The 26304-nt window shown below is 37.7% G+C and overlaps 1 protein-coding gene across 5 annotated transcripts; it reads right to left on the bottom strand.

The window, feature by feature from the left end:
* Nucleotides 1-6416: 6416 nt before the first annotated feature.
* Nucleotides 6417-26055, bottom strand: LOC124942176 (formin-like protein 20). 5 transcript variants are annotated; one of them, XM_047482631.1, is made up of 18 exons: nt 25904-26054; nt 25597-25766; nt 24290-24996; nt 23993-24214; nt 21091-23909; nt 20549-20678; nt 19907-19978; nt 18651-18749; nt 18448-18489; nt 15147-15227; nt 15007-15057; nt 14845-14926; nt 9783-9877; nt 9352-9423; nt 9152-9268; nt 8911-8979; nt 8735-8801; nt 6417-7294 (listed from the first exon to the last, which is right to left on the bottom strand). In XM_047482631.1, exons 2-18 carry the CDS (start codon nt 25667-25669, stop codon nt 7140-7142), a joined length of 4953 nt encoding a protein of 1650 aa, XP_047338587.1. In that variant the 5' UTR covers nt 25670-25766; nt 25904-26054; the 3' UTR covers nt 6417-7139. The 5 variants fall into 5 exon arrangements, 4 of the variants coding, with proteins under 4 accessions (XP_047338587.1, XP_047338588.1, XP_047338586.1 ...); XM_047482632.1 differs by having other exon boundaries at nt 21091-22711; nt 22796-23909; nt 25597-26053; XM_047482630.1 differs by having other exon boundaries at nt 25597-26053.
* Nucleotides 26056-26304: the final 249 nt, after the last annotated feature.

The raw sequence follows: 26304 nt of genomic DNA, 5'->3' as shown, positions 1-26304 counted from the left end.
TCTTGTGTTCTTGAGCCCGAACGTCATGACTCGATAGTAAAATGTACATACCTTTATGACAAATGTGGTCTCCTCTTTATCTTCTAGCAAGCTTGAAAACTTATCCATGAATGGTAGTAGTTGGTAACTTGTATCATGGTCGGCAAGCACGTCGATGTGTGGTAGAGGAAAGTTGTCTTTTAGACTAACCTTATTAAGATCCGATAGTCAATGCATACTCGAATCTTACCGTCTTTTTTGGCGACTGGAACCACATTAGCTACCCAATAGTCCACCACTTTGAGATACCCGACATCGAGTTGTTTCTACACCTCTACTTTGACTTTCTTGATGATGTCAACCCTTATTCTTCAGAGCTTTTCCTTTACTAGTTTCATGTCTGAATAAATAGGTATACAATGTTCGATGATATCAGAATCGATTATAGACATGTTAAACAACAAAACTCTTCATCGGTATCAACAACATAAATTAACCACAAGAGTTAATTTATCTGTAGTTATTTTACTTGGGTATATCAAAAGTCGCATTAATTAATGTATGTATATTTATTGATCATTATATTATGTATTTAATTATGTATTGTAACCTCATGTACTCATCAAGGAAAACAACCAAAAGTTATTTACGGCTAAAATAATTCTATCTATCTTTTATTTCTTTCTTGGTATCAGAGCATCTCTTGGACTACTCCTTTTTTTTCGATCCTATGGCTGATTCAAACAAAAATCAGTTGTTTCCTAACTTTCTTCAATCGATCTCTGTTAAAATTGATCAGCACAACTTTGTAATCTAGAAAAGTCAAGTTATAACGGTTCTTAAAGGCAACCGTCTTTTCTGATTTGTTACTAAATCCCACCCAGCCCCATGTGCAACGATTACTTCTGTACAGGACGATGAAGCTGTTGTTGACGATGACGAAGAGAAACCCACCGTTGTCGCAAATCCTGAGTTTGAAGCATGGGAGGAGAAAGATCAGCGAATTAGAAGTTGGCTCCTCTCTACCTTATCAGATTCCATTCTTGCTCAAGTTGTTGGCGACGCATGTGAGACCTCTTCGCGTCTTTGGGCTACACTTGAAAGAATGTTCGCAACACAATCTAGAGCTCGTTTGGTTCAGTTGCGACTATAACTCCAGACTCAGAAGAAAGGTAATAAATCAATGAATGGAATACCTTCAATCTATAAAATCTATAGTAGATTCGCTTGCAGCAATTGGTGAGAGAGTTTCTGAACTCGATTTGTTCACTCATACCTTGAGTGGCCTTGGACCAGAATACGAGGCCTTAATGGTTGTTGTAACCACCCGTTTCGAACCGGTGAGTGTCGAGGAACTCACTGGACTTCTGGTCAACCACGAACAACGGCTAGAACTGGCACATTCTGTTGCCAACAATGCCTCAGCCAATATTTGTTTCGGACGACATAGAGGAGGTGGAAGAAACTCTCGTGGGAATCCATCACCGCGAGGAAGGGGATCAAATTCAGGACCCTCTGAATATTATATGGCTAAAAATTCTGATGCAATGGACCTGAGTCTGAGTCCGGTGGATGCTGGAGCGGGACGCCTTTATATAGGTCCAACAATAACATAAATAATAATTCGAGTCGAGCTGGATCGAATTATGGGCCCAATAATCTTCAATTTGGAAACAATTTATTTTCTCGTGACGGGAACCGCCGTAGAAATAATAATGGTGGTAATCAACATCCGAAATGTACCAATTGTGATCGAATTGGACATTCATCGGATAATTGTCGCTCTCACCAACAATGTCAACTTTGTAATGGTATTGGACATCTTGTCAATATTTGTCGGCATAGCTTTGATCATAACTTTCAACCTTCGGCTACGCCTGCAGCTATGATGGCCAGTCCATCAGTGATCTCAGATCCTACTTGGTATCCAGACTCGGGTGCTACTGATCATATTACGGCTGACTTAGAAAATCTCCACACTCACTCGGCATATCAAGGTACTGAACGGATTTCAGTTGGTAACGGTAACCCTCTATCCATATCTCACATTGGCAATTCTATTATTAATAGTGGAAATCAAACTCTACATCTACGAAATATTTTGCATGTTCCACAAATTGTCAAGAATTTGATGAGTGTTGCTCGATTTACCGCTGATAATAATGTATTCTTTGAATTTCATCCTTCTTACTGTTTGGTAAAGGATCGCTCTACGAAGATGGAAGTTCTTCGAGGCAGACTTAAAGACGGGTTATACTATATTTCTCCATCAACAATCCTTAAACATGCTCTTACAACCTCTCGAGCTTCAGCGTCTACTTGGCATCATCGTTTTGGACACCCTTGTGCTGCCACCACATCTTATGTTATTTCTCATTTTCAGTTACCTATGTTAGGAAACAAGAACTTTATTGTTTGTGAAGCATGCCATATTAGAAAAGCTCACAAATTACCTTTTTCAATTTCTATATCAAAAACTTTTGCTCCACTTGATTTAATTCATTCTGATGTTTGGGGACCAACTCCCGTTTTCTCTACAAATAGTTTTCGTTATATGGTTATTTTTGTTGATGATTATAGTCGGTATACGTGGTTATACCCACTTCAAAAAAATCGGATGTGTTATCTATATTTGTGAAATTTAAGGCACTTGTTGAAAACCAATTCAACCGGAGTATAAAAATGCTCCAGACTGATTGGGGTGGAGAATATCGTAATCTTGACTCATTGACAGAACTTCATGGTATACAGCACCGACTCTCGTGCCCATATACGAGCGAACAAAATTGAGTTGCTTAACGAAAATTACGGCATATCACTGAGATTAGCCTCACCTTAAGGGCACATGCATCAATACCTCCTCAATATTGGGATGATGCGTCTCTCACTGCAATATATCTTATCAACCGACAACCATCACCTTCTCTAGATCATCGCTCTCCATATGAAATATTATTTCGGTGTGTGCCTGACTATATTTCTTTGAAGACTTTTTGGTGTGCCTGTTACCCTCTCATAAGACCCTACAACCAACACAAGATGGATTTTCGGTCCACCCGATGTACTTTTCTTGGGTATAGCTCGGTTCACAAAGGCTATAAATGTCTCCACCTACCAACCGATCGTATATACATCTCTCGACATCTTACCTTCAATGAACAAATGTTTCCCTTTTCTACAATATCATCTTCGGCACCTACTCATACAACCCAACAACCATCGCTATCTATCCTCACATATTCTGTTCCATCTACAACCTCAACCGTTATTACTGCACAACCAACCACACCTACCACATTTATCCCTCCTAATAATCCAATTAATCCAATCACTACCCCACCTTAATCTTTTTCTAACTCATCTACTCCCACATTGGTTGAATCCACACATATTCCTAGAAATCCTCTTCCTCGTACTTCACCTGTTTGTGCCCTTACATGCTCCATTCATCCCATGGTCACTCGAGCCAAAAACCGGATTCATTCCTTAAATATCAAATTTGCCTCTAGTGTTGAACCTACATGTGTTTCATCGGCTAATAAAGACCCTACTTGGAGGGCTGCCATGACATCTGAGTATAATTCTTTACTACAGAACAACACATGGACTCTTGTTCCGCGAACTCAGGCTCGCAATGTGGTTGGATGCAAATGGGTTTTTAAACTTAAACGGAAAATTGATGGGTCAATTGAATGACACAAAGCACAACTTGTTGCAAAAGGTTTTCATCAACAATCTTGAATTGATTATGAGGAAACCTTTAGTCCGGTTGTCAAACCAACTACTATCCGAACAATTCTCTCACTCGCTGTTACACGACAGTGGCCTATCCACCAACTTGATGTGAGTAATGCTTTTCGTCATGGCACATTACTTGAAGAAGTTTATATGGCTCAACCGCCTGGATTTATACATCCTGATTTCCACATCATGTATGTCGTCTACAAAAGGCCATTTATGGACTAAAGCAAGCCCCGCGTACTTGGCACTCCACGTTATGTAGGGCTTTATTATCCATTGGCTTTATTGAATCCAAATCCGATACATCGTTTTTTATTTATCACAAAGGCGATATTTTGGCTTATCTACTAGTTTATGTGGATGATATTATATTTACGGGAAACTCTTCACCCCATCTTATGTCTACGATATCTAAATTGTGTAAACTATTTCCTATTAAAGACATGGGTGATATTCATTATTTTCTTGGAGTTGAAGCTACTCGAACTCCTACCAGTTTGTTTCTTAGTCAAGTTAATTATATTTCCACAATCCTTAAAAGAGCTAATATAGTGGATGCAAAGCCACTTCACACTCCTGTTGCCACTGGGTCTTCTCTTTCAAAACATGATGGTGAACCCTTGAGTGACCCACTTCTCTATTGAAGCATTGTTGGCGCTCTTCAATATCTTACTCTCACACGTCCTGAGCTCGCTTTTACAGTTAATCGAGCGTGTCAGTTTATGCACTCTCCCACCCCTACTCATTGGACAGTTGTTAAACGAATATTACATTATCTTCGGCATACACCGTATCATGGATTACAAATTCGGTCATCATCACAACTTTCTCTTACAGCATATTCTGATGTTGATTGGGCCGGATGTCCTGATGATCGTCGATCCACCACTGGCTATTGTGTATTTTTTGGAGACAATCTCATTTCCTAGAATTCCAAAAAGCAACAGGTTGTTGCTCGTTCTAGTATAGAGTCTGAATATCGTGTCTTGGCTCATGCTATTGCTGAACTTTGTTGGCTCCAAAATCTTCTAGGAGAACTTCACGTCACTCTGAATCGTCCTCCTATTCTATGGTGTGATAACATTGGTGCTGCATTTCTCTCTGCAAACTCTGTCTTTCATGCTCGTACCAAATACATTGAGATTGATTTTCATTTTGTTCGTGAACGTGTTGCTCGTAAGACACTTATCATTCAATACATATCAACTCGTGATCAGATTGCAGATATCAACTCGTAATCTTTTTCTAAATACTTTTCACTTTTTCGTGACAAGCTCACAGTCTGTGCCACCCCGTTTCGTTTGCGGGAGGATGTTAAACAACAAAACTCTTCATCGGTATCAACAACAGAAATTAACCACAAGATTTAATTTATCTGTAGTTATTTTACTTGGATATATCAAAGGTCGCATTAATTAATGTATGTATATTTATTGATCATTATATTATGTATTTAATTATGTATTGTACCTCACGTACTCATCAAGGAAAACAGCCAAAAGTTATTTACGGCTAAAATAATTCTATCTATCTTTTATTTCTTTCTAGACATATCTTTGTAAGACCACATAAAATATCTTTATTTGTTTTTAAAAGTGCGACTAAATCTTTTCTTTCTTGTTCATTTAGGCTGGTTAAGACCCGGAGGTGAATGACCACAGGAGAAAACAGTTCCCAGATTACATCCAGCCTTCTTCCTTGAGTTACAATCTTCTTGATTAGATATACTAAGGAACTGGATGCAATTCAGTTGAACAACCCACTGAGAATTCTGATTGCTATGATCATGACCCACTGCGACTTTTCCTTATTCGTATCACTAGCCAGCGTTAAAGACCTTTCCAAGATTCCTCAAGATTGATCTTAATCTTGCTCAAACGGAGCTCTGATACCATTGTAGGGTAATTCCCTTCCTAATCAATCAAAAAACTGAAAAATTTAACAACAAGCAATCGTAAAGAGAATACAACACAATATTTTGATATTGGAGTTCGACCCAAAATTGGTCTACATCTCCGTCGAACTCGGGTAGAAACTCAATCTCACTATCACAATCAAACGTTTCAATTACACTATTGTTCTATATATATATCACTCACACTTATAAAAAATCTCAATCACTCTTGTGTGAGTTACTTATCTATTTATATAAGTAACTTGTCTCAACTAACTTAAAAAATTTAAGTCTTGAACACTTTATTTAAATTTGGGTCTGGCCCATCAACTCAATATCGATAAAAAAATGTTACAATTTTAATATTAATGAAAATTCAAATATTAACTACATTATTTCTTCATAGCAGTGAATTTTAATAACTTTTTTTTGTAACACTTGGTTTAAAGAGTATAAACTTATGGTTCGAAATAATTTAGTTGTAATATTTTTAATATTTTATATTTTAGTTGTCATTTAAATTACACTTTTTCAAATTTTATATTGAAAAAAAAGTTTTCATTCCATTATTAAAAAATCAAACAAAATCTAACTTGAAAGAACATAATCTAGATTCAGTTACAACTTTGACAAATTTTAGTAACTGTTTTGGTGTGATGTCTATTGAGGAGTTACATGCAAAAAAGAAAGAAAAAAAGTTTCCATTCCATTATTAAAACAATCAAACAAAATCTAACTTGAGAGAACAGAATCTAGATTCAGTTTTTGGGATGTCTATTGAGGAGTTAAATTACAAAAAAGAGAAAAAGAAACAAGTTTCCTTTCCATTATTGAAACAATCAAACAAAATCTTACTTGAAAGAATAGAATCTAGAAGATTCCCAAACCTACTTACATATATTCAGCCTAATTTTACAACTGCCAACTAAAATAGGCTCTCTCTACTCTACTATACAACAAATGTTACTATCATCAAAATTTTAATTAGGTAGGTGAATATTGTACAAGGGAAAGAATCACATTAATAAGAACCTACTAAATTACATTTTGCTAGAGCTCTTCCTCATAAGTAAGGTACATTTGTGGGATTCTGCTTGCTTTGTTATCCCACATATTTGCTTTTGAGTTTGTAGTATAACATTCATAATAGTCAGACAAGTCAGTCAGTAAACCCAGCCTCCCCAGTCAGTCTTATAAATGTTTCACAACCGGGCCAGGCCAGGCTGGGCTGCTTTAGTAGTTACCATTACAACTTCTTCAGCCACGTCAGCTTTATTCACGACAACCCCACGGGGGATCTGTGGAACCATATGGGCGGGCAACTGTTGTGTGTGCCACAGCCACACTCTGAATGTGAACAGATTTTGTTCCTGTTCTACAACAATAACAGCAGATGAGCTGTTCAAATGGCAGCAAAGTGGTATAAGGATGATGTTTTGCTTCATGTCAAAGCTTGGGAGGCCTGACACAACTGCAAGTGCCACTTATTAACGGTTTCAAAGAAAAGTGCATGCAATAATATCTCTCATCTATTTCCAATCTTCTTAGTCAGGCTGATCCCTTTTGCTTTCTCCATTTCCACTTCTTTCTGAGCTTTCTTCTTCTCCAACTCAGCCTGTTTGCAATTCTCTTCATGGGCTTTTGTAAACAATCTTACAAAGTTAAGGAGGGTTGCTGTCGCTGCATCATCAATCATTAAGAAGATAAAAAGATTAGTAGAAAAACCAACCAATTCACTCTAACTGGACAAAGCTATCTCCAGTTAAACAAAAGTAAACCAGCATCTTTTGAAATGGAATAATAACCAACGTGAGAATAAAATACAGTAAGTTGCATTATCTGCATTCGTTTTTTATTTTCCTTTTTATAGAGAGCAAAATCTTGTTTTTAAGCTATCAAGAGAATCAAAAGACAATGGACTGTTTCTATAAATAGCTAAGTTTATTATGTTTTCCAAAAATAATAAATAATGTAGATCACAACCAAGAAAAAAGATCTCTATACCAAATTAAACTTCAAAAATATCAAACTATGCCTATTCCAAAGAACCTTTTTTCTATTAGTTTCAAGACACAATAAATCCAAGTGGCTGGAGTTGAGTCTTTCCACCAAAAGTCTTATTTATGCTTATCTAGGAAATTATACTTTCTTCAATATTAGCCTATAAATTGCCTTCTCCTTGTAATAGTTCATTATCCCCAAATAAAAGAAAAATTCTCCATCTTCAAATTTTCTACAGAAACACTATAATTTGGATCATGATCTAGAAATATCTCACTCTCATCCTTGATATTGATATTGGCGAAACTTAAGTGCATTCAACATATTGTTTTATTTATACTCAACACATTAATTGTTGCTATTTCTTTTCTTTATTTTTATTTTTTTATTGTACTCAATGTTTTTTATTTTATATAAGACACATTTCTGACTTCACTCTCAAAAGCACAAAATTCAACATGGTATTTCATGAGCTCTCGACAATTTTATTTTCTATCTGCGTTTTCCAGCAGAATCTGCCTCTCTTTCATCCTCTCAGAGGCATCATCAAACCGCCATCTTTATTTCTTTTTTTCTCCTCTATCAGACAGACAACGTCTATCTCCTATCATAGTTGGTCAAGATTCTTCCTCATCCACCAACATCTCTTCCGTGGATTATTCTCCAATCTCCATCTTTAGATTCAACGGTGACAGCTACCTCGAATGGACAAGCTCCATCAAAATGAACATTCAAAATTCACAGTATAGAAACACACTCATTCCTTACCGAAACCACTGTTACTCCCAAATCTGATTATAAAGAATGGGACATATACAGTGCATTCATAGCTCAGTGGTTGAGTGTAGTAACTCATTTCCTCTTGGCTAACAGCGCATCCGCAAGAGTTCTAGGAACCAGATCGACTTTTTTAATACCTAACATTTGTTTAAAAATGTTTGATATGTTCCAAATCTTGATTACAATCTATAGTCAATTAGAAGATTTGTTACAATTTAAAATATCTTACCATATCTATATTTTTCTTGTGAATTTTAGAATGCGGGAACAACTTTTTTTTGCTAAATCCTTCTCAGCTAATTGCACTAGAACACAAGATAGAATTTTGTTATACAATACCTTGCTCAAATGGGAATTTAGCAGGGTCTTCACCGAAATAAAGAGCAAGTGCATCTGCATTTCGGCCCTGCAAAGAAAACGCCGTGAATCTTTCATTTATAATTTTGCACTTATCTTAAAGGTTGTCACTCATCCTGCAATATTCAAATTAAATTACACTGGACAATGATAATTACCACGATTGAGTATAAATTAGTTAAGGATGCCACTTCTGTCTCAGCAACACCAACAAATTCCTTCAATGTCTGACCCAAATATAAAAAACTTTAGTTTAAGAATAATTTTTATCTGATAACATCTATGGGTAAAGGAATCATAAAAGAAACACAAATATTTTAATATGTCCCCATACTCAAGGGCCTAAATAAATCAAAATAAAGAAACCTACAAACATTAGCTACGAAATAGCATTCCCACCTTGCAGAAAACTTCAGATACTGGACCATCATTTTCAGATGCAGCTAACTCCTGCTTCACCTTTTCCAGTCCTTTGATAATTGCTTGCATTTCTTCTACTAAGGATTTCAGTTGTATCTGAAAGAGAAGAAAAATAATTTAAACACTCAAAACACTTTCCTAATATATTTCTGAAGTCAAAGACAAATAGTCTTTTGAACCTTTGATGCAGTTTCCAAGCTAACTAGGTCAGCATGGAAGTCCAGAAGAGCAGGTGACTTGGAGGCAAGGACCTGAAGAAGACATAATAAATTCCAATGACCAAAGTATAAAAAATATGGAAAAGAAAGAAATATACAACATAAAAGGAATGGGTAGAGGATTTAGCCAAGAATTAATAACTTCCTAGAATAAAATAAAAAAAAACATATGGAAAGATGTCTTTCTGTATGTGTAGAACCAAAGCCTATATAGTTTTTGCGCCATTACAAAGAGCCAAGCCTGTTCAGATATAAACAGGAAAGAAGTATCCTATTCAAAATTCTGTAGACAGTGCTTGAATTTTTTTACTGTAAGGAGACATGCTTCAGTTAAAGCACATGAATCAAAATATCAGATCATACAAAATAAGGACAAGCACATTAATGCATACCTTACAAAGATAATGCATGAGCGTCATCTTATTGTTTGTAGCACGTGTATCTGTTAGTTTCAGAAGACTGTCCAATTTGAATCCAACTGCAGAACCTAAAAGAGAATATTTCATTACTCAAGCTTAACTTATTGAATAAAATATGACTAAAGTAGTAACAAATTCACATGCACAAGGGTAACACTACTGCAATATATTTCTAGCAAGTAGAAGTAGACAAGTATTAGAGAAAAGTATTGTGATAGCACAGGCCACTTATAGTTGGCTTACACGCAGCTGACCATCAGGTTGTTTTTGTAGTTGCTAGGGCTTTAATCCTCTACACCCTAGCTCATATATCTTCCGTATACCCTCATGGTTTACCGATGAGAGATTCTCACTGAACCTTGTAATTAAGAATGTCATTTGGGAGGTGAAACTTTTTAAATGTGAAATGAATGTACAGTAAGAAGAAACTTTAAGATAAGACCAGCACCCATAATAAGAATGAAAAAGAGAGCATAAACCTTCACTAAAGAAATTGGTTGGTCCTATAATAATATCACTCAGAAAAATGCTTAAGGCTAGTAAAGTATACCCTCAGAGTTAGGGTTAGTGACTAGAAGGAGCTGAGAGTCAGCATAATATTATTAAGATGACAACAAAAGTGTTTACTTAAAATTGCATAATAACATTAATAATAACATAGATCTAACTTATTTATATAAAAGGGCTGAAGCACATAGCTCAAGGCCCAGCTGCGCATGTCTTTGACCTAATTACAGTGACTGTCCTTATTAATCTATGTTGTTCCAATATAATCATCTCTACTCATCAAAATCTATCAATTCTAGCATATTTTTACTCTTCTTTTTATATCTGGTCATGAAACCAAGCAAATACTATGTTTGTTTTCGGCTCCGGAAGAAGAAATCGTGTTGTGCCAACATCTCTGCATACATTCAAGTGTCGTGCCTCTAGCAGATTTTTCCACAATCTTGGCAATTCAGCAACTTTCATTTAGCAAAAACTCCACGATACCATTGCAATGTTTTTAGCTCATCTCTGCATATATTCCAATGTTGTGACTCTTGCAGAATTTCGCCCCGCCTTCGCAATTTAGCGGTTGCCATTTTGCAGACATTCCACAACTTGACTATGCAGACATCATGACATCCTCCCATTTTTTGGTGTTTGTCTCCAAAGCCACTCTATTTTATTGAATCAATAACTTCAAGTCTCCTCATTTAGACTGAAATTTTCCGCCTAATTCAAAGGGGAGAGTTAAATTATCAAACTAGAATTCCATCTCTCCTCCTTATAATTGATGCACCTTACATGGACTCAACACATTGTTTTATTTACACTCAATTTATTATTTGTTGTCATTATTTTACTTTATTGTACTCAATGCACTTGTACTGCCTATAAATTAGCCTCCCTTGTAATAGATTAAACAACAAAACACACAAAACATATCAATCTAGTTTTTCTTCATTATTTCTACAGTTTGTGAAGAGGAAGTCTGCGTTACAGAGACCACGGGGTTGAGGATGACGACTAAGGCTATGATTGTGAATGTTTGTGAGGTCGCAATGACGTCAACCTACGACGGAGCTCCACCTTGTAAATGTGAGATCACTCCTTAAGAACAAGATGAATGGATTAACCGCATGAAGAAAGAAGGGGGAAAGATCATAAATGAAATGAAGTTAACTGATATGAGAAAATTTAGAAAATGCAAAGCAAAAAAGCGAGAAAAAAACAAAACAGTTATGCAAAATCTCAGCTTGAGTATGACACGTACAAGTTATGTAGTGGAATTAACCATGACGGTCGAGTGAAGTTTGAGCGCGCTCTATCGTCCCTCTATCGCTCCTTCCCATCCAACCCGAATTCACTTTTTTTAGGAACTTAGCTGTTTTTGTTGACTTCCTAAAGTCTAGGGTGAAACCCGAATCTTTCATTAGTTGCGGGGGCGCGGACGCCTGAAGGCCGCTTTCAAGCGAGTAACCGACTACTTACCTTTCGCTTATAAAGATTGGGATCCTTGCCTATTCTTATTGTCTGAAGGGAACCAGGTCTGACTCAAGAGCCTTAAGAAGAGATGTGATCCGCTTTGATCTTAAAAGTAAGACTTACATATGCATGAATAAGGGCTAATAATTCTTTGTTTGTAGGACTCGGTACCTTGTTGGAGATGGTAGTTGGTTGGTCTGATTGTGCATGGGTTGCTCCATGGCACTACTACTAGTGTTGGTTATGATGACAAAAGGGTCTAGGAGTGTTAAAGCTAAGGTCATGAGCTTATGTTCAAGCAAGATGAAAGCATTGGGGTTGTTTGGCTCCATGTAAATGAGTAATGTTTCAGTAAGTATGTAAGTAAACCGTTGAACCTTTCTCCCTTACCCCCCTCCATAGATTCTGACTTTGATACTATGCTCTATGTTTGATAGGCTGTTCTTGTAACCATTGGTATCACTTTTGGTGCGACATCACATGACTAGAATTGGGATTGATTCTTGAGGAGGGAGGGGAGTGCAAAAGTATAGGCGATCACTCTAATATAGATGTGCAACATGAATGAAAGGCTTAGACCTTGTTACCCTATCTTGAATTTCATGAGTAGGTGAAAAATTAAACACTTTAAATGCATAGTTAGCTTTCTAATTGACAACAAAATGCAACCAAGGTGTGTAACATAGAAAACAGTCCGTCTTAGAAATAGCTTGGGCATAACATAAACTGAGCCTATACTCAACAATTTTAATACCGGGAATATCATAACATAGAGTATAATTCAATAGCATTGTTTTAATTTTTGTTATGTGATCGGACGCTATCGAATCTACAACCCAATTTCCAGAATTTTTATTAAATAATCCGAAATAGTTAACTTTAGGACTTTTGCCAAACAAGCCCTTACCAATATGATTTAATTATACCTCTTCCGGAACTCTTGAACCAAACAGGGCAGACGAGCTAGCTCCTCTCTTATTAGATTGTGACAAGGAAAGAGCGAATTCGCCAAACATAAGTTTCAGATGGTTCATCTGTTCATGACTGAAGGAGTTGCTAGAGGCTCCCAACGACGATCCAGTGTTCGGCCGGTAGGATTTAGACTTCTAATCCAAGGGCTTGCCGTGGAGAACCCAACACCAGTCCTTAGTGTGACCAATTTTCAGCAGTGGTCGCATGTTGGCCTGTTCCCTTTTTTCTAATCATCCGTTCTAGGGCTTCGGCTAATGAGGGTAACAGTGGATTCTTTGAAGACTTCGGAAATTAGGGCAGCAAGTTCAATGACTGCAACAGAAGCATTGGGTCCAATCATAACTAGAAGACGCATCTCCTCTTGATGGATTTCAGAAAAACACTCCATTGATGCTAAGGGCATGTTTTATCGACATGATTCGAAAGCAGACTCTAATTTTGAGTTCAATCCAAAGAGGTATTTGTAGAGACGTCTTCTTACGGTGGAGTTTGTTGTCTTCGAGACAACGCCAATGATTGTCTTCATATGAATCAACCAATTGCCAGTTTTTGTCAAGAGCGCTAAAGTACTCCTTTGCATCCATATATCTTGGTTCGAGTATGTGAAGAACGAGTTCTACCTGAAACAACTTAGTGTTGTTGTCAACACGAAATATTGTGTTTGACTGTGTCCCAAATTGCTTTAGTTGAGCTGTGAATAAGGTAGTTCTTCCCGATTGTGGTGGTCATGGAGTTCAAGAGTCACGACATAAACAGGTGATTATCTCGATTCCATGTTTCAAACTTAGTACATAAATTCGGATAGAATTGGACCAAGATATATAGTTCTTATCATTCAACTTGTAGCTGGTAGTAAACGATTCATATGTTCCTGATTGTTCTTGGTCAGCGGACAAAATTTTGAAGGAATGTTCAGCCGAAGGAATGACATAACTACCAGGAACAGAAGAGGAAGGGGTCATAGGAGACGAGGAGGAACTGTGCTTAGAGGACTTCGTCAGTGATATAGAAAGGGAAGACGATCAATTGGAAAGATGATGGCCGATGGCCGCAGGAAATGGCTATCAAGAACAGTTAGACTCCAATACCATGTAAGAGACGATTATCAAGAGCGGATAGACTCTAATACCATGTAAGCCATTAATAAATTCTTGAGAGAGTTGGGAAGCATATTATCGTCTGTATATTTTTCTCATTTCTCATTAAATATACATGATCAATAAAATAATAGTGCTTCAGTGGGCGGTTATAATAACTTCATTATCTCCACTAATTATGCAATAATTACATTAATATTTTTTTGGGAAAAAATAAAATGGGACAACAGATTAAATATGTAGCCCGCAAACACACTTAACCATTTAACCAGGCGCAGAACTTGCCGCCTGACGGGCTCAAACCCAGGATCTTAGGGTTAGTATCCACTTCTTATTGGCGCTAGGCTAGAAGAGGGGATTAATTACATTAATATTCACATATGCTTCAGTGGGCGGTTTGGGCGGTTATGATGTAGAAAATTAGAATGACCCATAGCCATGGCTTCCACTTCCATTTAAAGCGTTTTAAGTGGAAATCGAACCCATGACCTTTGACCTCTTAGTAACTACTCTTGTTACTTGAGTTACCTTAGTGGGTTAATATACTGATGAAGTAAACCCTTAGGGTTAAGGTTAAGAGTTAATGGCTAAGAAGGAGATTTGAGACAAGAAAATATTATAAAGTTGAGAATAGAAGTGTTTACTCGAAATTGGATAATAATAGTAACATTGGTTAACTGATTTATATAAAATGACTCAAGATCCAGCTGGGCAGGTCGTCCTTAACCTAGTTAGGGTTGACTACTCTTATTAATCTATGGCGGTCCTTCCTTTAACATATACCTTTTGGGTGGTTTCCTTAAGCTACTCAAGACTTCCTATTTCAGTATGTCACAGCTAGATTGACAAATAGCCATAATAGAAAACAGTAGTATACATGCAGTTGGACAACGGTTTACACCTAATTATTTGAAAGCATGAAGTTCTATTGATCTCACAGAAGTCAAGAAATAAATTACAGAACAAAAATGAGTTGGGAATTGTAAATCCCTTACCCCTTGCAGTTCCTTGATTTAAGGTATTCCCCAAGTATAGGATTTTCTTCATGATTTCCTTCAATTTGAGGGAGTTCCTAACCTAACACAATCGACAATAATCTGCATTAGGGCATAAGCCTAGACAAGCCAAGTGTAATGCTTTTCTCATGGTGCCCTTACCTCCTGACATGCAGAATTCACCAAGTTTAAACTCTTCTTAAAATCAGAAATCTGAAACAATAAATAATGGCACAGTTAAAAAAAAGTATGAAATTTTAGGTAAGTTCACTTCAGCACTAGAAAACTCAGAAGAGACAAACCTGTGAATTAAACTGAATTTTGAAAAGAAACACTCTTAGTTTAGATTCAACTCGTGGAACCTTCATTAGCTCCATAAAAAACTGAGGAAAATAAATAAATATATGATAATAGTATGTGCCTACAGCCGCGAGACTATTAGACCAAATATTTCACTTTATAGTGGCTTACAATTAAGAAGAATATAAACTAATGCTTTCTAGAATCACTTGCAACTAAAGAAGAATCTAAACTAATGTTCTCTAGAATCTAAGTATATTATAACTACTTTAAAAAATACATGTTTCCGCTTTTTCTTCGGAGTGCGACTAAAATCACCACGGGTTAAGCACATAGTCTGCAAACACATTTAACCAATTAACCAGGGGAACGAAACTTGCCACATGACAGGCTCAAACCCAGGACCTTAGGGAGGTTGGGGATATCCAGCTCTCTTTGCCGTTAGGCTAGAAGAGGGGACGTACTTGATATATTTTATTCTAATGTAAATTAATAGTTTATATTTTGAATAATATTATCACTCTCTCCTTCTCAAAAGTTCAACATTCTGCAATGAAAATCGATTCTCTGCAATCTTAAGCACCTTGTTATATAGCATTAGATGAGAAAAGAGAGAGAGATTGTGAAATGTTGTGTGAATAAGGGAGGGGAGAACCTAATTGCTAGAAAAAAATTACACTAAAGGGATAAGAAAGATTTTAAGAAGGGATATGAGAAATTAATAACTAATTTAAAGGTTGGATTGTTAACCTATTTATAACCGCTAACTGCTTATTTTCATCGTCTTCTTCACTTAGTAGCTCTAACCCTTCCTATCGTAAGCTGATGTGGTAATGCTCATTCAATTAATAGTTATTGGTTGGACATAAAAAAGGTCAACAATTGCGGGGAAATGAAGTTATGCCATAGTTGAGAATTACTTGAATCTTAACATGTTCTCTCTATCTCACCTCTCTCAATTCTCCCTATATTTCATCTCTTACTTATTTATATGATCTAACTCGATCTTTATTATTGAAAAAGATCAACTTTTCATTAAATTAGTGAATTACAGATGGAATGGAGAAGAGAAACAAAAACAAAATAACAGAATGTGAAAAAGAAGGCTAAATGCCAATATGATCAAAAAGATTTCATCCCGTACAAAATCCTTTTTTTAAATAGAAGCAAACATATGGAGTATAAACATTTGATTCTTTCAACTCCAGAACTTTTCTCTTTGAATGTTCTTCTATTCTTTTCTTTATTATCCACCACATAATGAGGGATATAGGCTTTCAATCGTCAGTGATGTTATTGATTGTTCCCCACCTTATCCATTTTTCCTAGAAGTCATCGACGTTAAGCGGCACGTCCCAGAGAGTTGAGAATGTTCTGCAAAAGAGCCTACATTTCTCTGGCAAAGTCGCAATGGAGAAGAATGTAATCGATAGTTTCCTCGTTCTTCCTACAGAGACAACACCTATTGGCCAAATGCATTCCCTTCCATTTAAGTTTGACAGTAGTTAAAACTCCCATGTAGATTGCTTTCCACGTATATGATTCAACTCTATCATAATCTCAATTGTAGGTTACCAATACAATTACCGTTCTTCTTTTCCTAATTTTATCAGAGCATTTGAACTTGCATCTTTGACGTTTTGAGTTTTGAAATCAATTATCCTCGACTCAGATCGGAACTGACAAATGAGGAGCATGTGACCGTCCGTTCATTAGATCGCATCTTAAGAGTAATTCACAATTGAAATCGGCAAGAGTTGTAGTTGGTTGTTGTTACTAGTATAGAAGAAGTGATTGGAAAAGCGAAGCGTTGACAGGAGTTGGAGTCCTTGTTACTAGCTTGGAATTGTGATAACTGAGTTGATTAATGGAGGCAGTGAATCTGGTTCCTATCAGAATATCAACGACTCGACATATATGTCTTTTGATCATAAGGGCAAAACATCTTCAACTGTAAGAACTGGTTCATAGTGAAGCTAAAATCACCATTAAGACAGAAAAACAGAAGAAATATGAGTCGGATTAGGTTTTGCATCAGGAAGGGACGAATAGGTAATCATCAATTGCGAGTGGTTCGCCTGGAGCTAGCTGGTTCGTCAAATCTGGTTCATCGAAAGATAGAGACAGCCGAAATCAGGTTTTGTTTACTTGTGATTTAATTTCGGTGCGATGATAGACATTCATAAGTCAATTTACAAGTTAGATTTGTCCATTTGGGATAGGACTGCTATAATCAAGCTGTTACTGGAAAAGAGAGACCGGGAAATAGAGAGAAAGTTTATTTGATTCTTTTACCAATTTAGGGATTATTCTGTAATTTGAGGCTAAGTTTTGTTTCGGTTTGAATTGCGATTGTAACTAATTACTCCCTTCTTCAAATCTTCCTTGTTCTCAAAGAAGGTAAAGGTGCACAATCTGTGGATCCTCAAACCATAGGAATCGATTGCAGCATATGTAATAAGTGCAAGCAAAAAATACTTTGTATGCCATCTGGAGATTGTTCAAACCACAAAAATATTTTGCCGCCTCCTTCTTGGTGTCAAGCACCATAAACCTTTATGAATAAGTTCTTCAACATTGGGTGGAACACCTTGTTAGAACATTAGATGAGAAAAGAGAGATTGATTACATAAAATTGTATTGATAAGAGCGAGAACCTAATTACGATGGAGAATTACAAGAGAGCTAAAGTGGAAAATTAGAAATTCATAACTAAACTCATCATGATCATTCTCCTTCTACAGTTCACCTATTTAATGGCTAGATTCTTATCATATTCCTAACCGCCAACAGCTTATTTTCCATGTCCTCGCTTAGTACCTTAAGCCTACCTCTCTTATCACAATCACTTTAATCTGGTCACTTCCTAGTATATATTTAGTCTTTAGACTGGCAACAAAAGAAAACAATATTCCAATAGGCTTGGTGCCAGCATATTCCATTGATTGAGTAAAACATCTCTCTCTTCAATGAAATTTCAAAATAAGACAAACTTCATCTTACATTAGATGCTGTGGAGAAACTCAAAGAGATACTAGAATTTATTTTGGTTTGTATCTCATTTTGCTGGAACACCTTTAAGTACTAAAGTAGTTGTAACTGGAACATGTAAGAATTTACAGATTGAATACATATGAATAAGAATAAATGCAATGCAAGTATAAAACTCAAGGAACAGAAGTTAAGGATCAGTAATACGATCAACAAACAAACTACAAATTAGTTGATTGAGACGAGATTCTTATTACCTATTATCTAGAACAAGTTAGTGGAACTATGAAGACAAGATCCGGGTTTACTAACCTGTTCACATTTTCCAAGGCTCTCCTTGTCACCTGTGTAATTCTGGACAGAACGTTAAAAGAAAAAGTAAACATACAACCTTGTCAACAAAAGAATAAGGTGAAAACATGCAGACTACTCATACAGAGCCAGTAATCATAATTGAGTATTATTCACACACAAAAAAAGTTGATAGATTGACATGTATTATCCTACTGCATCACCTTAATCATGTCCATTTCCTCTTTTGTGGGGCAAAACTTTATTAGGTTTTCCACTTGATCGGCATCCAAAACTGAATTATCCATTGCTAGAACTGCAGCCTGGTGAGGTCAAGGATAAGCAATGCCATTCAAACCAAAGTCAGATAATTAAATTTTCAATGACTACACCTAACCAATAAGTGTCATGTTTTAAATTCACCAAGGGCTCCATTGTATAGGGAGAAATTGAAATTGAATTTCGATTTTTCTATGAGAGGTGTTTAATTTTAATTTTCCTGTTTAGTCGTGACTTTTAAAAGAAATGGAATTAGACATTGAATTATAATTCTCTTAACTCGCTGGTGTTTGTGAAAGTCGCATTCTCTATTCCTGACCTTGATAGATTTCTTATATTGTTAACTGACGATTAATCATAAGTCTCTTTAAATAAACTCTATCAAAGAGAAGTTGGAATTGGATTTTGAGTTCTGTTTCTTATGAGCCCATGTCCAATTATAATTTCCTTATCTAGTTATGATTTTATAAAACAGAACTGGATATGTAATAATCACAAACATGATCTGTGGACTCCCATTATTTGCTACAAAGAAGCTTCTCAATCCACCTTGAAATTCAAGCTTGTATTGCAACTTCTGTTCTTATAATGAAAACTAAACCATTTCCACAGACTCCTAACAGAAATTCATGAGCATCCATCATGACATAGAGAGAACCTCCATTTAGATTAGTTTATGAAACAGATCAAACTAACTAATGAATGTGATTGACATACTTCCTCAAAACCATACCTACTAAACAGTTATTATATTGGTACTGAGTTTTAATTTATGTTTTGCTTGAAGGGATGAATTTTAATTATTCAACAAGAATGAAACCTAAGTTGCTTATTTGAACAAGATGAATATCAGTAACTTTTTGAACCAGACTGGGCAATGTTTCAACCAGATTTTGATTGCTAAACACATAAAATGTTTTATTTTTCTTTGACATGTCACACAATATAATAGCTAAAAAATCTTATGTTCTTTCTATATAGAGGACAAATACACAGTTCTAAAAAGGCAAACCAATGATATACGCTTTGATTAGCTTCCAACAACATTTCTAAAATCAAAAGCATGCCCTTGGTCTAACACAGAGATGGATGAATTATACATGCCAAACATCTATACTACAGAAATTGAAATGATGTCCATCTCTGCACCTAAAGGAATAAATATATCTCAGGAATCAATGAAGTTCAGTGTTGTGCTTACCATCATATCAGGTAATGGCATTTTAACTTTTGTCAGCATAATTTCAGTGTTGTTTGCCCTCCTCAGGTCAACCTACAATGTATGAGATTCAGATGATATAATATGAATAAAATACATAAAAGTGTGGAAGTCAGTTTGTCTTTTTTTTCTGCTTGAGGACACTAATGCAAGATCATTCTACGCTCATGTCAAACCACCATGGAAACAATATTTTGGTAGTGGATAACTAACTCCAACTGTTTCATTTCGAAAATTAGGAATCAAAAGTAACAAAGATAACAATAAAAACAATATTCAATTAAACATAACAACTTGATCTTAGCAGAGACAAGATGGAAGTACATTTCACAAACTGGATAAATCAATCTTGAGAATTAAACCATCAAATTCTGGGGTAAAATAATTTTCTACTTGCTTCAAAACACAAACAAGTCACAAGATTTGTAATAATTCATTACAAATTGTATGCTTCATGTTGTCCTACTGTTGTAATGAAGATGAAACAAAAAGAAATATAAAAAGAATCAGATCATTTTGTTAACAAATGTGAAATGTTTAATAACATATACAAATTTCAGATACCAAAACACATGACTTCTGAATGAAATTGCAGATGGAAACAAATTTTATTAGCGCACTTACCAGCTGTACTTTGTCAGGTTTTGAGCCAACTGATTTTCTTCGACCTCCAGTTTTAGTTCCTGAGCTATCTGATTTTGGGACTATTGCAGAGAAAAGAGTCTCCAGTTCTGATACATCGAATTCTGGAGCACTATCATAACAAATGTAAAGACATCAAGGAATTACTTTGGATACTAATGACCACTAACCAAAAGTTCTTAAATCTATTAAAGGCAGGAACTAAGCTTTTGCATTAGTTTTGCTCGAGGCTAAAATACTGTAAATAAACTTCAAGCACTAGAGCAAAAAAATTGTTACAGAGAATAAAAATGGTTTTGAGTTAATGAAGATAAGGGAAGATAACCAATGCAAACATAAAACTATAAGTACCCAGATATTGGTTTCTAGATGAGGTTGGGGTTGTAAGTTTCACAAGATACTACAAGTAAAACATAAGTATCAAAACTGAAATAATCTGTTACTAGAATAACATATTTGTAAATGAAAACACAAGTCATTGATAATACAAAACCAGAAAACAAATGTTGTAAAGTAAACAGTACCTTTGAGGCTCTCCATGCCTTAGTAGTTCTTCCCACAAACTTCCTTTCAATGGCCTAGTTACCTTGTTCCAGTGAAAAGGCTTTAAATTAGACCTTCGGGCAACTACAGAAGGTGTTACTGGACGCAGAGGCCCACGACCTCTTCCCATTGGTGGAGGGGGTGCACCTCCAGTTGTTCCTTTAGAGCCAAAAGGTGGAGGTGGTGGAGGTCCACTTCCAAGAGGCATAGGAGGTCCGAGTGGAGGAGGACCAGGTGCTCGACCTCCTAGTGGTGGAGGTGGTGGAGGCGGTCCTCTATTAGAGGATGGAGGGGGTGCTCCACCGCGAAATGGAGGCGGGGGCGGAGGTGGAGCTCCAACTTCACCCCGTAGAAGAGGCGACGGCGGAGGAACTCCGCCACGAATCGGAGGCGGCGGCGGTGGGGGAGCTCCGCCGCGAATCGGAGGCGGCGGCGGTGGGGGAGCTCCGCCGCGTAGCGGAGGCGGCGGCGGTGGGGGAGCTCCGACGCGAAACGGAGGCGGCGGAGGAGGGGGCGGGGCAGAAGGAGGGGTAGCTCCGCCGCGAAGCGGAGGCGGGGGAGGCGGCGCCGGAGGAGGGGGAGCTCCGCCGCGAAACGGAGGCGGGGGAGGTGGAGGTGGCGCCGAAGGAGGGGGAGTCCCACCGCGAAACGGAGGCGGGGGAGGCGGAGGCGGCGCCGGAGGAGGGGGAGCCCCGCCGCGAAACGGAGGCGGGGGAGGCGGCGCTGGAGGAGGGGGAGCTCCGCCGCGAAACGGAGGCGGGGGAGGTGGAGGTGGCGCCGAAGGAGGGGGAGCCCCGCCGCGAAATGGAGGCGGGGGAGGCGGAGGCGGCGCCGGAGGAGGGGGAGCTCTTCCGCGAAGCGGAGGCGGCGTCGGAGAGGGATCTCCGCCGCGAAACAAAGGCGGGGGAGGAGGAGGCGGTGGAGGAGGCGGTGGGGGAGCTCCGCCGTGAAGCGAAGGAGGGGGAGCTCCGTCGCGAAACGGAGGCGGTGGCGGAGGAGGGGGAGCTTTGCCATGAAACGTAAGTGGGGGAGGTGAGGGAGCTCCGTTGCGAAACGGAGGAGGAGGCGGAGGAGGGGGAGCTTTTCCACGAAACGAAAGTGGGGGAGGAGGTGGAGGCAAAGCTCCAATTATATGAGATTGTGCTCCCCAAATTGGTGGAGGTGGTGGCGGTGGTGGAGGGGTAGCTCCACCACGTGATGGAGGTTGCGATAGCTGGGATGCAAAACCTTTTGATAGTGGTGGTGGGGTTGGGGATGCAAAACCTCGTGAAGGAGGTGGCGGTGGGGGAGGCGGTGGTTGGGGTGGGGATGCAAAACCGCGTGAAGGAGCTAGCGGTGGTGGGGTTAGGGAAGCAAAACCTCGTGAAGGAAGTGGTGGTGGGGGTGGTATTGATGTTGAGTGTGGATGAGGGGCAATAACACGTGGAGATGGAGGTTTTGGGTGTGATGTACCAATATGTGGGGAACATGGTTGATGTGGGGCAATAAAAGGTGGAGATGGAGGTGGAGTTATCACAAATGCATTGGATAAAGATGTATGTGCCAGAGAAGGAGAAACTCCATACAATGTGTGTGATGGAGGTGGAGCCATATGAGAAGAATCTGCACATATTAATCGTTCAGAATTATTAGCTGCAAAATCATCCTTCCAAGTAGTCAGTGAAAGAGGATGGGGGAGAGAGGGACCTTGTGCCTTTTCTGGGGTCATATCTTGAGTTACATGAACTGACAATGATGATGGATTCAGGGGTGAAGTACACAAAATTGATGCATCTAGAGCTGGTGGATTGTTTGGACCACAATCACAATTTGAGGTCACAACTCCTAAAACATTAGGAGCAATAGTTGTGGAAGCCTTGGATTTAACACCAAAATGAGAGTCTTTTCCAATTGCCAGCATAGGTGGTGCACTATTATACCTTGATGGTGGATATGAAACATGCATCGAATTGTGGTAAGGGTCATTGTTAGTAGGGATCCAGCGGGACACAATATTTGGCTTTGCTCGTCTTGCAAGAAAACCCTGACCTTCTTCTTGTTGGCTCAACTTTTGTTTGGCTGCAACTGAATCAATTGTAGGTTTTGCATCTTCAGTTGGTTGGTTCGCTGACATAAGTGTATTAGGATTATCAGATTTTTGTCTCGATGTATCAACTTGCAACTTATGTTCTGAACCCGGGTTGTGCAAGCCATAGGCATACGCATTTTCATAATCTTCTCCATTTTCAATGTTTGCTAAATTGACATTGGCCTCTGCAACAGGAATCTCCATTTCTACATTAGATGACATATCATATTCCTTTACTCCATTATCTATAACCTCAGTATCTGTATTTATTGAAGTGCTTTGAGCTACATCATTTATATCAGAATCCAGTTTTCCATTTTGTCTGAGATTCTTACCATCTACAACAGGTATCTTGATTTCCAAATTAGCTTGCATATCCATTCCTACTACACTATCATCCACCATGATATTTGTTGCATCAGGAATAGCCGTTATTATCACTTTAGTATGTAAATCCTTTTTTCCACCTGTTTTAGGAATCCCACTATCTGTTGTGCAGTCCTCAAACATGTGAGATCCGATAGCTTCATTGCTGGTATCACCAAGAAAATTTTCTACACTTGTTTGTGAATCAACATCCATCTTTCCATAATGACCATCTATGGCATTGCTAAAGATCTCCTCAACCTCAAAAAACTCTTCAGGAAAAGCACTTTCTGCCTCATTATCATCCTCAATAGCTGCTTCTGTGGAAGTAATAGATGGAATGGCATCAGCATCTGAGAAGCGTACCTGACACAATATAAGTTGTATTTAACTCCTTCAGCTTCTGTTGTATCTGTTGTAGGACCTAATAGAAACAAAATAAATTATACCTCTGCTCTGAAGTCTTTTGAAAACTGATCTTTTGCATCCCACAGAACATCAATTTCATCACGATTTAACACTAGTACATTTGATCGAACAAACGCTGTTTGAAACATAATCCTGAGAATCACTTCCTCCTTTACCAAGTCATCATACAAATGAAGGCATTCAAGAACTACATCCCCTTGAATGCGACGATGAATAGGTATCTTAACAAGCTCACACTCTTCCTGCAATTAAAATTAATATCATGTAAAAGTTGATTTCAAGTAATAAATTATATATAAGTTTTATGTAAATGTTACCTGTTGATAAAGACGAGCATGATTTTTTTTCTTTAAAGATGAAAACAAGAGTTTGGAACTTCTATTAGCAGTGGAGGAAGTAGGGTCTTGCCCATAAACACGAACAATAGGTCGGCAACCTGTCGCTCCATCAAAAAAGGGAAGGTCTCTGAGTATAATACAATCTAGAGCCAGGGGTGTATCTGAAGGTGGCCAATCAGAACTAAAACTTCGTCTCGAGATGTACTGAAGATATCTTAGCTGAGAAGGTTGTGGATTTACAGGAGAGAAAAAATGAAGAAGTTCTCTGGGAGCTTGTTTGTATACCATGTCAAGTGTCTTTTGTTCACCAGTATACTGTTTGCGATAAAGAAGGAGACCTGCAAGCATAAAGGCAAGGACTGACCATCCTTCCCTTTCACAATGCATGAGCAAAACATTCTGTTGCCCCTCCAACGACAACCAGCTTTCGCTGGATCTGAGGAAGTGGTGAATCATCTCCAGAGGTAACAATTGACATCCTTCATATTGCCGGGGGTATTCCATTACTGTCATGTCATACTGAGACAGAATGTCTGAAACCTGGCTTCTCTTATCCCCTTCTCTAAAGTTAAAAACCATGAAGGAAGCATCAGGATAGTGGTCTTGTAATTGAGCTACAATACCATTCAGGTATGCTTTATATTCATTTTCTCCCAATGCATCCGTGGAGAAGCAACAATCAAAAACTGCAAGTTACCAATAAGCAAATTGTAACCACAACATTACAAGCAACATCAATCATATGCAAACATATATTGGCAGGACTAACCCTTTCTCCCGTCATCAATCAAACATTCAAATCATCACGAAAATACTCTTCCATTTTTGTTTATATTTAACCCCAAATAATCTACTTTTTCATCCAACAATATTCATTCCAAAAAATTGAATTATTTCAAAAAAAACAGTAAACCTACATCAAACAAACTTAACAGTTCCCTATTTGAAAATCATTTTCCTTCCCCTATGTGTTTGATTAACAAACAGGATATTCAACTCTAAAATCCAAGTGCTAACAGTTCCATATTGGAAAATCCTTTTCCATCCCTATGTGCTTGATTAACAAACAAGCAGTCTATATACTTGTGACAAGTATGTTAATGGAAAAAATATAGACTTTCTTCATTGAAGTATTAGTGGTTGCTACGCAGTTATTAGCAGGGTCAAATACAGTGCTTCACAAATGCACAACTATCCAATTACTTCATAAGCAGGAATATTAGAAGAAGAAGAAGAATGGCGTTGAAATCCCAGCGTAAGCTAAGTTTAAGCAGAAATTAACATACCATAAACTCTCTCAGAGATCTCAAGAAGCCGATCCGGTGGCTTCCGGTAAAAGAATCTTCTGAACAGCGCCATTTAATGGCGCTGTTTCTCCCCCGATCGGATCCAAAACACTAGAATTTGAAATTCACCACCTTTCAGATCAAATTGCTTCTGACAATCAATCGATCCCCTGGAGAACCGCAAGGAATCCAAAATTGACCAGAGGGTCCGACCAAATTCAGAAGGTCAAAGGAAATGTACGTTCAATTGGAGCTAGAACAAATCAATTCGTGTATAGCAAAAGTAGAGGAAAGAGTAGCACTGTACTAGGGTTTATCTTTGATCGTTCATTTGACTTTAGATATCCATCATAAATGAAGAGAGAACAAGAGAAGGCTGAATGTTTGGACTGAAACGATGAACTCCTTCTCCCTTCTTTCTCTCTCTAATTTCTCTCTCTAAATTTTGATTTTGACTATCCTAATAACTGAGTTGGCTAGATCAATGGATGTCTGTGCAGACGTGGCTAAATTTTGATTTTGACTATCCTAATAACACTTTTACATATTTTTTTACCATAATTAATTATCTAACAAAAACATTTAAATATAAGTGAATTAAGTAAAATTTTAATTCAAACTTATAATTTGTGTAAATAAAATAAATAGATAACAAATGAACTAAATTTTCTATTAAAAGACTTACCATAATAGTTATAATATTTAATA

Source organism: Impatiens glandulifera, chromosome 6, assembly GCF_907164915.1.
Source record: "Impatiens glandulifera chromosome 6, dImpGla2.1, whole genome shotgun sequence".
In the NCBI taxonomy this organism is placed as follows: domain Eukaryota; kingdom Viridiplantae; phylum Streptophyta; class Magnoliopsida; order Ericales; family Balsaminaceae; genus Impatiens; species Impatiens glandulifera.
This window is presented reverse-complemented; position numbering and strand designations above follow the sequence as displayed.

Excerpts from the sequence above, each read along its gene's own strand:
- LOC124942176 (XM_047482631.1), bottom strand. The coding sequence starts at position 25,669 with ATGGCGCTGTTCAGAAGATTCTTTTACCGGAAGCCACCGGATCGGCTT. Across the intron at positions 9,269-9,351 it reads GCTTGGAAACTGCATCAAAG|ATACAACTGAAATCCTTAGT; the intron begins GTTCAAAAGACT and ends CTTCTCTTTCAG. Across the intron at positions 8,980-9,151 it reads TATCTGAAGTTTTCTGCAAG|ACATTGAAGGAATTTGTTGG; the intron begins GTGGGAATGCTA and ends TATTTGGGTCAG.